Genomic DNA, 13029 nt, shown 5'->3' with positions numbered 1-13029 from the left:
GTGAAAACAGCTGATATGAATGTATATTGAGTCTCTCAGTGAAAACAGCTGATATGAATGTATATTGAGTCTCTCAGTGAAAACAGCTGATATGAATGTATATTGAGTCTCTCCTCAGTGAAAACAGCTGATATGAATGTATATTGAGTCTCTCAGTGAAAACAGCTGATATGAATGTATATTGAGTCTCTCAGTGAAAACAGCTGATATGAATGTATATTGAGTCTCTCAGTGAAAACAGCTGATATGAATGTATATTGAGTCTCTCCTCAGTGAAAACAGCTGATATGAATGTATATTGAGTCTCTCCTCAGTGAAAACAGCTGATATGAATGTATATTGAGTCTCTCAGTGAAAACAGCTGATATGAATGTATATTGAGTCTCTCCACAGTGAAAATAGCTGATATGAATGTATATTGAGTCTCTCAGTGAAAACAGCTGATGTGAATGTATATTGAGTCTCTCCTCAGTGAAAACAGCTGATATGAATGTATATTGAGTCTCTCAGTGAAAACAGCTGATATGAATGTATATTGAGTCTCTCCTCAGTGAAAACAGCTGATATGAATGTATATTGAGTCTCTCAGTGAAAACAGCTGATATGAATGTATATTGAGTCTCTCCTCAGTGAAAACAGCTGATATGAATGTATATTGAGTCTCTCCACAGTGAAAACAGCTGATATGAATGTATATTGAGTCTCTCCACAGTGAAAATAGCTGATATGAATGTATATTGAGTCTCTCAGTGAAAACAGCTGATGTGAATGTATATTGAGTCTCTCCTCAGTGAAAATAGCTGATATGAATGTATATTGAGTCTCTCCTCAGTGAAAATAGCTGATATGAATGTATATTGAGTCTCTCAGTGAAAACAGCTGATATGAATATATATTGAGTCTCTCCTCAGTGAAAATAGCTGATATGAATATATATTGAGTCTCTCCTCAGTGAAAATAGCTGATATGAATATATATTGAGTCTCTCCACAGTGAAAAACAGCTGATGTCTATAAACAGTGTATTGTAGCTACTCTCATACATTCTTGAGAATCATATAATCGTATTGGCTTTTATCCAGTTTTAGCTACAAACTCATCTTCTTCGTTCAATGATACAGTGATACAGTATAGGTCATGGTCCGTGTCCCAAAATGCCCCCCCACCCACCCCCATTATTCCCTGTATGGGCTCCGGTCAAAAGTAGCACACTATAAGTTGGGTGTAACAGAGTGCCTTCTGGGACATAACCTTGCTGTTCGTGTGGCTACTGTCTTGGCTAACAGCAGATGCGTGATATCATAACAAAGAGTGAAAGTTGTCCATAGTTTCTGGGTTTTTGTTGTCCCTTGTGCTACCAACAGTTGACAGATCGAACATCTCTTCCCCTTCCCGAGAACGACTCCAAGATACAACTGTAGAAAATGTATCCTCGGAATCACATTGCAGGAACAGGTTTGCTGTTCTAGAATGTTCTAGATTAGAACCAGTGGGAGGCTGCCGAGGGGGAGGAGCATCATAATAATGGAGGCTGCCGAGGGGGAGGAGCATCATAATAATGGAGGCTGCCGAAGGGGAGGAGCATCATAATAATGGAGGTTGCCGAGGGGGAGCAGCATCATAATAATGGAGGTTGCCGAGGGGGAGGAGCATCATAATAATGGAGGTTGCCGAGGGGGAGGAGCATCATAATAATGGAGGTTGCCGAGGGGGAGGAGCATCATAATAATGGAGGTTGCCGAGGGGGAGGAGCATCATAATAATGGAGGTTGCCGAGGGGGAGGAGCATCATAATAATGGAGGCTGCCGAGGGGGGAGCATCATAATAATGGAGGCATCATAATAATGGAGGCTGCCGAGGGGAGGAGGGAGGCTGCCGAGGGGAGGAGCATCATAATAATGGAGGTTGCCGAGGGGGAGGAGCATCATAATAATGGAGGCTGCCGAGGGGGAGGAGCATCATAATAATGGAGGTTGCCGAGGGGGAGGAGCATCATAATAATGGAGGCTGCCGAGGGGGAGGAGCATCATAATAATGGAGGCTGCCGAGGGGGAGGAGCATCATAATAATGGAGGTTGCCGAGGGGGAGGAGCATCATAATAATGGAGGCTGCCGAGGGGGAGGAGCATCATAATAATGGAGGTTGCCGAGGGGGAGGAGCATCATAATAATGGAGGCTGGGAAAGAGTCAATGGAATGGCAGCAAACAACATGGAAACCATGGAAACCAGGTGTTTGGTGTATTTGATACCATTCCACTAACTCCGCTCCAGTCGCTACCACGAGCCCCGTCCTTCCCAATTAGAGGGCCACCAACCTCCTGTGACTATAATGTTGTTCTAGAATATCCATCCGTGAACATTCTGGAATGCCCACGAACATTCCTGAAAATTCTCTCACTTCCCGGCGGGTGATGTTCTAGAACGGATCTACAATCTAGATTTAGAACGTTCTAGAATGTTTCGTCTGTAAACATTCCAAACATTCCGAGACTCTTTCACTTCCCTGCGGGCGATGCAGGAGGTTTCCTGCAGCATCCCGGTCGACATATTGACCGGATAACGCTCCTCTTCTTCTTCTCCTTCCACTTCTTCGCTCCCGGAGAGGGAACCTCGAGGGAGACAGACTTCCGTAGTGTTCCGATGCGTTTCTCGTGCTCTCGGATCTTACACTGCAGGTGTGACTGGATGGCGAACCCCAGACTCTCTAGATCCACCGACGCGCCGTACACCTCCCAGGTCATCCCTTGTTCGTCCCAAACCACGTTCTGCACCGGCCCAGAGTCCTTCCTCTCCTGTTCGGGGTCACCATCTCGTTCTGGATTCTCCGCAGTCAGTTTGGTGGTACTCTTCCCTGGGTCTGGCCGGAACAGGTCCGATCCAGTCTGGTTCCATTCCAACCCCGGTTTCTGTTTGTCTCTGCCCGAGCCTGGTTTGTGTCTGTGGGTCCTGTGAGAGGAGGAGTGGGAAGGAGAGGAGTGGGTTCTGTGTTTGTGGCTAGTCTTGGTACCTGAATTTTCTGTCTGTCTGGTTTTAGCTTTGCTGTGGGTCTCGGATGGTTTCTGCTGCTTGTCGTTGGTGACACCGGTCGGCAGCTCCTCATTGGTGGTCGGCAGCTTATCTTTACTGCTCGGGTGCTCTGATTGGCTGCAGAGCTCGATGTCTATCTGACAGATGTGTTGGAATGGGGCTAGGCCAATAGGAATGCAGCACAGGGGCGGGGCTACTGCATTCAGTCCCGCCTCCTGGTTCTGCGGTGTGACCAACCTTGACTGACAGCTCTGTAAACCAATCAAAGGCCCCAGTTCTCCATTTAACCCCTGACCTCTGACCTGCTGGTCCATGCAGAGGTCACAGACAAGGATACTCCCCCTCTGAACCCCAGCTGTCAGCCCATTGGACCGCGAGTCTGTGTCTCTCTGTCCGTCACTAGCAACCCCTTCCTGTTTCCCTGCGTTGCCACGGTGAGTGCGTAGGGACAGGGTGAGCAGGCGGGGGCTGGTAGTGGCGGAGCGGTCACACACCTCCACTACAGCCTGAACCCCCACCTCCCTCCGGGCCTCACCCCAGGAACGCCTCACCTCGCTGGGGTTAGTCATGGTGCCGGCCTCTTTACGCACTCTGGAGCTCCAGGTCCCTGGAGGCTGGTGTTTATCCTTCTCCTCCTTTCTTCCCATTTCTTTCTTCCCCTTCTCCGTTGCCCTTGACGACGCTTCATTGTTGTTGCCGCCGGTGACGGCGATGACATTTCCATCTCCCACGTGACTCGGGTCTCCCAGCGGGACTCCAGGTGGCTTGGTCTCCCACAGCAACCGGCCTGCGCAACCGTCTTGGCTATGCCCGTCATCCCGGCGATACTCTGGGGGATGGACGTCCCTCTGCAGGGCCTCGCACGTCGCCGCCGTGTCACTCTGCTGCATGGCCTTCTGGGATATCGTAGGTCCTGCGGACATTCCCCCTCCTGACAGACAGGTGCCGCTCTGTGATGTCATCGTCCCCGTCGACTCCTCTGAGACTTTGGCGGCCATTTTGGATTCCAGTTGGCGAGCTGCGTTTTCTAGAGTCGTCTCTGTGTTGTCCGTTGCCGTGGCAAAGGGGTCAGGGGTCAGGAATGGAGAATTATGGGGTGTGTTGCCCTTGACCCCTAGTGATCCCATCGACAGGTCAGAGTCCGAAGCTCGTCCCCCTGTGATGATGTCAGAGGTGGTTGATGTGAGCATCACGTCAACGGTGGTTCTACATTTGGGGCTTGAGGTGGCCAGAGGGGCGGGTGGTGGAGCAGGACCTTTAGAACTAGAACCCTTCTGATTATCCTTAGAACCCTGCATGGTTCTGGAAGCCGAGGGCTTGGAGCTCACCGCAGACAAGTGATAGGTTCTGGAGTGTTCTACTTTGGAGCTGGCATCCCAGGTGTGTTCGGTTCGGTGTGTGTGTGTTTTAGGGCTCGTGGTGTGTTTGATGTTGGGAGACCTCAGCCTTCGGTCGCTGCTAGTAGTGGTCGTGTGTGTGGTGTGTGTGGTGTGTGTGGTGTGTGTGTCCGTCTTCAAGGAGAGAGCCATAGGGATCCTGCTTTTCTTAGCTTCCTCTCTCTCAGGCGTTGTTAGTGGTTTTAATACCCCTCCTCCTCTCCCTCCTCCGCTCACATCTATACTCCCTACTTTACTCTGCCATGATCCCTCCTTTCCCGTGAATTCAGCCCTCAGACAGGAAGGGGAGGTGCCACTACCAAGTCCTCCATTCAACTTCCTGGTATCCGCGGCGACATGGGGGGAGGCCTCACCTGGCGACAGTTGGAGATTGAGTTTAGGCTCCACCACCCGGTTGGTGTTGGGTTCTGTGTTGCCGAGGACGTCAACAAGCATAGCCACACCCCCTGCGCGGGGCGACTCCATCTGTGCGACCACCGTCCTCCTCTTGGAACCCGGGGGCGTTTCCATGGCAATGCGGTTGTCTTCTAGAGCCCCTCAGGTACAGTTAGAAGTGAATTGATTGGTTGTTGGAGTCAATGGTTGATCTTCACGTTGATAGCCTGGTGGAGAATGACCAAATGTATATTATAGTCATTAGGCTTACTTGAATTGCAGTACAATAAATGTGTTATTGGAAAATAGAAATAGGAAAATAGATATGATTTCTCTCAACACACATTTTGAATATTTGCTTGGAAAAAAACATAGCAGTGTCAGGATTATACATTTGTTGTCACTGATGATACTCTGAAATACAGATGTGACTAAACTAAATATCCCCCCACCTTCTCATCTCCTGTCCCCTCATCTCCTCCCCTCATCTCCTCTCCTTTCCCCTCCCCTCCCTTCATCTCCTCTCCTTTCCCCTCATCTCCTCTCCTTTTCCCTCCCCTCCCCTCACCTCCTCTCCTTTCCCTTCCTCTCCTGTCCTTTTCCCTCCCCTCCCTTCTCCTGTCCTTTCCCCTCCCCTCCCTTCTCCTGTGCTTTCCCCTCCCCTCACCTCCCCTCTTCTCCTTTACCCTCTTCTCCTTTTCCCTCACCTCACCTCCTCTCCTTTACCCTCTTCTCCTTTTCCCCCCCCTCCCTTCTCCTGTCCTTTTCCCTCCCCTCACCTCCTCTCCTTTACCCTCTTCTCCTTTTCCCTCCCCTCACCTCCTCTCCTTTACCCTCTTCTCCTTTTCCCTCCCCTCACCTCCTCTCCTTTACCCTCTTCTCCTTTTCCCTCCCCTCACCTCCTCTCCTTTACCCTCTTCTCCTTTTCCCTCCCCTCACCTCCTCTCCTTTACCCTCTTCTCCTTTTCCCTCCCCTCCCCTCCCTCCTCTCCTGTCCCTTTCTCCTTTTCCCCCCCTCCCCTCACCTCCTCTCCTTTACCCTCTTCTCCTTTAATATAATAATAATATCCTAATATATGCCATTTAGCAGACGCTCCTTACAGTCATTTTCGGTTGTCCCCTCCCCTCACCTCCGCTCCTTTACCCACTACCCTTTTTCCCCTCCCCTCGCCATGCTCTCCAACTGAGCTCCTTTCCCCTCCTCTCCCCTCACCTCCCCTCCCTCCTCTCCTTTACCCTCTTCTCCTTTCCCCTTTCCCTCCCCTCACCTCCTCTCCTTTACCCTCTTCTCCTTTCCCTCCCCTCCCCACCTCCCCTCCCTCCTCTCCTTTACCCTCTTCTCCTGTCCTTTCCCCTCCCCTCCCTCCCCTCCTCTCCTTTACCCCTCCTTTTCCCTCCCCTCCCCTCACCTCCCCTCACCTCCTCTCCCCTCACCTCCTCTCCTTTACCCTCTTCTCCTTTCCCCTCACCTCCCCTCCCTCCTCTCCTTTCCCTCTTCTCCTGTCCTTTTCCCTCCCCTCACCTCCTCTCCTTTACCCTCTCTCTTTTCCTTTCCCCTCCCTTCTCCTGTCCTTTTCCCTCCCCTCCCCTCCCCTCCCCTCCTCTCCTTTACCCTCTTCTCCTTTTCCCCTCCCTCCCCTCCCTTCTCCTCTCCTTTACCCTCTCCTCCTTTAATATAATAATAATATAATAATATAATAATATATGCCATTTAGCCCTTTTATCCCCTCCCTTACAGTCAGGTGTGCATACTTTACCCTCTTCTACCCTTTCCGCCATGCTCTCCCTGAGCTCCCTCCTCTCCCCTCACCTCCCCTCCCCTCCTCTCCTTTACCCTCTTCTCCTTTCCCCTCCTCTCCCTTACCCTCTTCTCCTTTCCCCTCACCTCCTCTCCTTTACCCTCTTCTCCTTTCCCCTCCTTCCCCTCCCTCCCCTCCTTTACCCTCCTCTCCTTTCCCTCCCCTCCCCTCACCTCCCCTCCTTTACCCTCTCCTTTTCCCTCCCCTCCCCTCACCTCCTCTCCTTTACCCTCTTCTCCTTTTCCCCCTCCCCTCCCTCCTCTCCTTTACCCTCTTCTCCTTTTCCCTCCCCTCCCCTCACCTCCTCTCCTTTACCCTCTTCTCCTTTCCCCTCACCCCTCCCCTCACCTCCTCTCCTTTACCCTCTTCTCCTTTCCCTCCCCTCCCCTCCTCTCCTTTACCCTCTTCTCCTTTTCCCTCCCTCCCCTCCCTCCTCTCCTTCTCTTCTTTCCCTTTCCCCTCCCTCCCCTCCCTCTCCCTTTACCCTCTTCTCCTGTCCTTTTCCCTCCCCTCACCTCCTCTCCTTTACCCTCTTCTCCTGTCCTTTTCCCTCCCCTCCCCTCCCTTCCCTCCTTTCCCCTCCCCTCCCTTCTCCTCCTTTTCCCTCCCCTCACCTCCTCTCCTTTACCCTCTTCTCCTTTTCCCTCCCCTCCCCTCCTCTCCTTTACCCTCTTCTCCTTTCCCCTCCCCCCCTCCCCCTCTCCTCTCCTTTTCCCTCCCCTCACCTCCTCTCCTTTACCCTCTCTCTCCTTTTCCCTCCCCTCCCTCTCTCTCCTTTACCCTCTTCTCCTTTTCCCTCCCCTCCCTTCCCACCTCCTGTCCTTTACCCTCTTCTCCTTTCCCCTCCTCTCCCCTCACCTCCTCTCCTTTACCCTCTTCTCCTATCCCCTCCCCTCCTCTCATGTCCTCTCTCCTTCTCTCCTGGCATCTCCCCTACCCTCCCCTCCTGTTCTCTCCCCTCCTGTTCTCTCCTCTCCTCTCCTCTCCTGTCATCTCCCCTCCTGTTCTCTCCTCTCCCCTCCTCTCCTGGGTTATCTTCCTGCAAATCTAAAGCTTATCAGGACCATCATTGACACCAGCCCTTATATTCACCTCATCTATAGCCTATAGGTTTATATATAAACATCCCTGAAACCTACTGTGAATTAAATAAAACATATGAATCTGAATTAACGTTTATACCGGAAACGACAGCTTTACACACAATCAACTAGTAAATAAACTAGCCCACGCCTCATACACACGTACCTTTCGCTCGTATTCCACTACCTGAAGTTACTGTCGACCTTGCCAAGGAATCCATAACGTTATCAGCCTATAGGGAGGCACAGAACGTCTTAGAAAGATCGGGGTTTCTTGCAGTTATTTTGCAGAAAATCCACGATTATTTTGAATCGTTTTTTTTGTCAAAGCGATTACGATACACTTGTAATGCGTGTCCTTCTTGGTGCGTCGTTCATTTGTCAGTGAACGCGACTCGCTACCCTTTGCATACAGTAGGTGAATGAATGAAACGATGCATTCATTGGGGGCGGAGACAGAGATGGAGATGGGAGAGTCGGGAGGGAGGCGAGAGAGAGAGAGAGCGCGCGGCGGGGTGCCACCACGCCTTCAAGGATGGATACACGAAAACGGGGCAGAGAGAGCAGAGGAAAATAGAAGAGAATCCGAGCTAACTAGGTCGCGCGTCTCAAGTTATCATACACATTTTCTATAAGCTATTTAAACCCCTAATAGGAGGGTTTCGTAAAGCATACACAATAAGTGTATTGATCATTTTCAAGGGGTATTGGTGCTACACAGTGGCGATTTTAGCATGCAAATCTTGTTGGGGCAAGCTCCCCAAAATGTTGGAAATGCGTGACAGCAAAGCCGCTATACAACACTAAACAATACATTCATTGCACTATATAACAGTAACAAACGCTGCACACAAACTGTTAGGGTCTATATAAAGCTGTCCCAACAGCAGAGCTTTCTTTCCAGCACCATGGGAATGAATTCTTACTATTTATATTAGTGAAGCCTTGTCTGGCAGCGAAACAGTTCATTCAGCCTCATTTACTGCTTTAAAAAAAAAAACATGGCTGACTTGTGGTTTCTACTGACAGTTGAGATGTACAAAACAATGGCATAAGGGGAAGGAAGATAAGTGGATAAAAGGCAAATCCATAATTTCTATTAAGACATGGACTTTATCAATATAACTATTTGTTCAGCACTTTTCAATGGTAGCTACAGAATTCTCCCTGTACACCAAGTCAGGACCTTATGATAAATAAAGGGGGCGGCATATAAGCAGACAATGAGAGCTTTAACAATATTCAATGATACAATTTCTCTTAAACATGCTATAGGCTACATGTACACCACCAAGTTAGAACAGTAGGCGAAGTAATGAAAGGGACCAAGTTATTAGGACGAAGCACATGGGGTCCAAACAGCTTACTGCACAACATACACTTAGTTTTACTTTCTTAGCTAGTCTACATATCTCCCTGGTATATTACTGCACAACATACACTTAGTATTACTCTCTTAGCTACAGTCTACATGTCTCCCTGGTATATTACTGCACAACATTTACATTTACATTTAAGTCATTTAGCAGACGCTCTTATCCAGAGCGACTTGCACAACATACACCTAGTATTACTCTCTTAGCTACAGTATACATGTCTCCCTGGTATATTACTGCACATCATACACTTAGTATTACTCTCTTAGCTACAGTATACATGTCTCCCTGGTATATTACTGCACATCATACACTTAGTATTACTCTCTTAGCTACAGTCTACATGTCTCCCTGGTATATTACATCATTTATGCAGCAGCATAAAATACATTTTTGGACTCACCTTGTTGTGCTGTTCTCACAGCGATCCTTGTGGGCAAATTTTGGCATTAAAGTCTGGCATTCTCTGCACTTATGGTGCTTCCAATACAACTGGGCACTGTGGGGGGGAAAAACAAGGTTGAATCATGACGTCGGTGATCTTCAGATCGGAGCTCTAGAAAGAGGCCAGTTCCCGCCCTTGGAATTCAGAGTCGGATGACCATTCAAAACGTTTTTTTTTCCCAGTCGGAGCTCATTTTTTTTCCCCCCAAGTTCTCCGTTGTCTTGAACTCACTGAAACCTGAGATTTCCCAGTTCCGAGTTCCCAGTTGTCTTGAACTCACTGAAGCCTGAGAGTTCCCAGTTGTCTTGAACTCACTGAAGCCTGAGATTTCCCAGTTCCGAGTTCCCAGTTGTCTTGAACTCACTGAAGCCTGAGATTTCCCAGTTCCGAGTTCCCAGTTGTTTTGAACTGTGGCAGACGTCATGCTGGATTGACAGCGTGGACAATGCATTCCACCTTTTCTGGCCCATTGTGATAGATGTGAATGTTTATCATTTTAAGTTTGGAAAAGAGACCCTTAAAAATCAGACTTGGACAACACACACACTCCACTGAATAGCAGGCTAATGATTGCTTTGCAATGCTTGCAGTTAGCCACTGATACCTTGAAAACCACTCATTGCTGAATTTGCGATGTCCAACTTGTGTAATGTTTATGTCCAATGGCCGATGAGCACCGATACGTTTTATAATTTATTTTCATGGATTGAAAAGGATTTGCCAGTAGATTGTCAATTTGATTCATGATGATGATTGCTTGTCTAGCTTGCTAGCTACGATTTTGAAAGTATGACGTTGACATGTACAGGTACAACGCTACGGTTGATATCATTTTACCTTTGGCCAATGACCATGAGCCTTCTTGGATGGGCACTTCTAATGTAACTCTATGGCAGTACCCGAGGGGCTTGAATTATCGAGCTCTACCCGTAGATTTTGAGGTGACGTGGTGTCCCCATGAGTGACAGAACACTGAGCCAATCATGGCGCAACTACGGAACATTACCAACCCCTCCGTATTATTCCCACTGGCTGCCCCACCACCACAGAAAGCACTGACATGAAGGTCAGTCAATCCGTAAAATGTCAAGAACTTTTAAAGTTTCTTCAAGTGTAGTCGCAAAAAACAATCAAGCATGGCTACCACAGCATTCTGTATTTCCCCCCATGAAGCATGGAGGAGGAGGTGTGATGGTGCTTTGCTGGTGACACTGTCTGTGATTTATTTAGAATTCAAGGCACACTTAACCAGCATGGCTACCACAGCATTCTGCAGCAATACGCCATCCCATCTGGTTTGCGCTTAGTGGGACTATCATTTGTTTTTCAACAGGACAATGACCCAACACACCTCCAGGCTGTGTAAGGGCTATTTGACCAATGAGGAGAGTGATGGAGTGCTGCATCAGATGACCTGGCCTCCACAATCACCCGACCTAAACCCAATTGAGATGGTTTGGGATAAGTTGGATGGCAAAGTGAAGGAAAAGCAGCCAACAAATGCTCAGCATATGTGGGAACTCCTTCAAGACTGTTGGAAAAGCATTCCAGGTGGAGCTGGTTGAGAGAATGTCAAGAGTGTGCAAAGCTGTCATTAAGGCAAAGGGTGGCAACTTTGAAGAATCTCAAATATAAAATATATTATAATTTGTTTAACACTTTTTTTGTTAACTACCTGATTCCATACGTGTTATTTCATAGTTTTGATATTTTCACTATTATTCTACAATGTAGTAGGTGTGTCCAATTTTTTCACTGGTGCTGTGTATATTATAATCTTTGTGTGGACAGGTGGGGCTCAAAACAGGTGGGCCTCTGCGCTACCTGTCCTGAATGACGGGTCGCCACTGGTGCTACCTATCTGTCCAATCTGTCCTTATCTGCCCTATCAATATACCGTTCTATTCTATTTGATTATTTTATATTCCAACTGTCTGAATTTAAATCATGACATTTCTCTATTCTCTTCTTTTTCTTGGGTTGAATGTATAATTAATTAGAACAACTTGACTATTTGGTTTTGAAACTTTTAGCTTTGTAATAAATAAATTACATTTCCCCCTAAGCAGAAGAAACAGGAAGTAGGAAGTAACACTGCAACATCAATAGAACCTAAACAAAGCCCCTAGACATTCTCGATGCTGTAGTTTACCGGTTTATATAAACCTATTATTACTCAAATCACACCACAATGAAGCTGAACCTATTGGCTTATCAAAACCAACCCAAATCACACCACAATGAAGCTGAACCTACTGGCTTATCAAAACCAACCCAAATCACACCACAATGAAGCTGAACCTACTGGCTTATCAAAACCAACCCAAATCACACCACAATGAAGCTGAACCTACTGGCTTATCAAAACCAACCCAAATCACACCACAATGAAGCTGAACCTACTGGCTTATCAAAACCAACCCAAATCACACCACAATGAAGCTGAACCTACTGGCTTATCAAAACCAACCCAAATCACACCACAATGAAGCTGAACCTACTGGCTTATCAAAACCAACCCAAATCACACCACAATGAAGCTGAACCTACTGGCTTATCAAAACCAACCCAAATCACACCACAATGAAGCTGAACCTACTGGCTTATCAAAACCAACCCAAATCACACCACAATGAAGCTGAACCTACTGGCTTATCAAAACCAACCCAAATCACACCACAATGAAGCTGAACCTACTGGCTTATCAAAACCAACCCAAATCACACCACAATGAAGCTGAACCTACTGGCTTATCAAAACCAACCCAAATCACAGCACAATGAAGCTGAACCTACTGGCTTATCAAAACCAACCCAAATCACACCACAATGAAGCTGAACCTACTGGCTTATCAAAACCAACCAACAACAGTGACGATAAAACCATAAACACAGGAACCGACTGAAAGGAACCCCAGGGAGGGAGGTAATGGAGTCCAGGTGAAGTGTCATGGCTTAAAAACGTAATGATGGATCCCAGGAAACTGAGGAAGGAACCCCAGGGAGGGAGGTAATGGAGTCCAGGTGAGTGTCATAACGTAATGATGGACCCCCCAAATCAACCGACTGAAGCTGAACCTACTGGAAAAACCAACCCAAATCACACCACAATGGGAGGGAGCTAATGGAGTCCAGGTGAGTGTCAAAACCAACCCAAATCAACGAAGCTGAACCTACTGATGGACCCCCAAAACCGACTGAGGAAGGAACCCCCAGGGAGGGAGGTATCATGGAGTCCAGGTGAGTGTCAAAACCAACCCAAATCACACGTGAAGCTGATGGCTTATCCCAGGAACAGACTGAGGAAGGAACCCCAAATCACACCACAATGGGAGGGAGGTAATGGAGTCACAGGTGAGTGTCATAACGTAATGATGGACCCCAGGCTTAACCAACCCAAATCACACCACAATGAGAACCTACTGGCTTATCAAAACCAATGAAAACCCCAGGGAGGCACACACCACAATGAAGCTGAACCTACTGGCTTATCAAAACCAACCCAAATCACACCACAATGGAGTCCA

At 48.0% G+C, this 13029-nt stretch overlaps 1 protein-coding gene and 1 long non-coding RNA gene across 2 annotated transcripts; one reads left to right on the top strand and one right to left on the bottom strand.

Annotated features, from left to right (window-relative positions):
* Positions 1–1583: 1583 nt before the first annotated feature.
* On the top strand, positions 1584–2177 carry LOC127915612 (uncharacterized). The gene is made up of 3 exons (XR_008091436.1): positions 1584–1767; positions 1905–2074; positions 2109–2177. It is a non-coding gene; the product is annotated as an uncharacterized LOC127915612 (long non-coding RNA).
* A 315-nt stretch (positions 2178–2492) lies between these two features.
* gprin3a (GPRIN family member 3a) lies at positions 2493–8059 on the bottom strand. Its single transcript, XM_052495833.1, has 2 exons — positions 7849–8059; positions 2493–5028 (listed from the first exon to the last, which is right to left on the bottom strand). The coding sequence occupies exon 2, from the start codon at positions 4934–4936 to the stop codon at positions 2498–2500; it is 2439 nt and encodes an 812-aa protein (XP_052351793.1). The 5' UTR covers positions 4937–5028; positions 7849–8059; the 3' UTR covers positions 2493–2497.
* Between the last annotated feature and the right edge of the window lie 4970 nt (positions 8060–13029).

This window comes from Oncorhynchus keta, chromosome 35 (genome assembly GCF_023373465.1).
Source record: "Oncorhynchus keta strain PuntledgeMale-10-30-2019 chromosome 35, Oket_V2, whole genome shotgun sequence".
Lineage (NCBI taxonomy): Eukaryota > Metazoa > Chordata > Actinopteri > Salmoniformes > Salmonidae > Oncorhynchus > Oncorhynchus keta.
This window is presented reverse-complemented; position numbering and strand designations above follow the sequence as displayed.

What these genes read in the sequence shown, in the direction of transcription:
- gprin3a (XM_052495833.1), bottom strand. Translation starts at nt 4,936, where the DNA reads ATGGAAACGCCCCCGGGTTCCAAGAGGAGGACGGTGGTCGCACAGATG.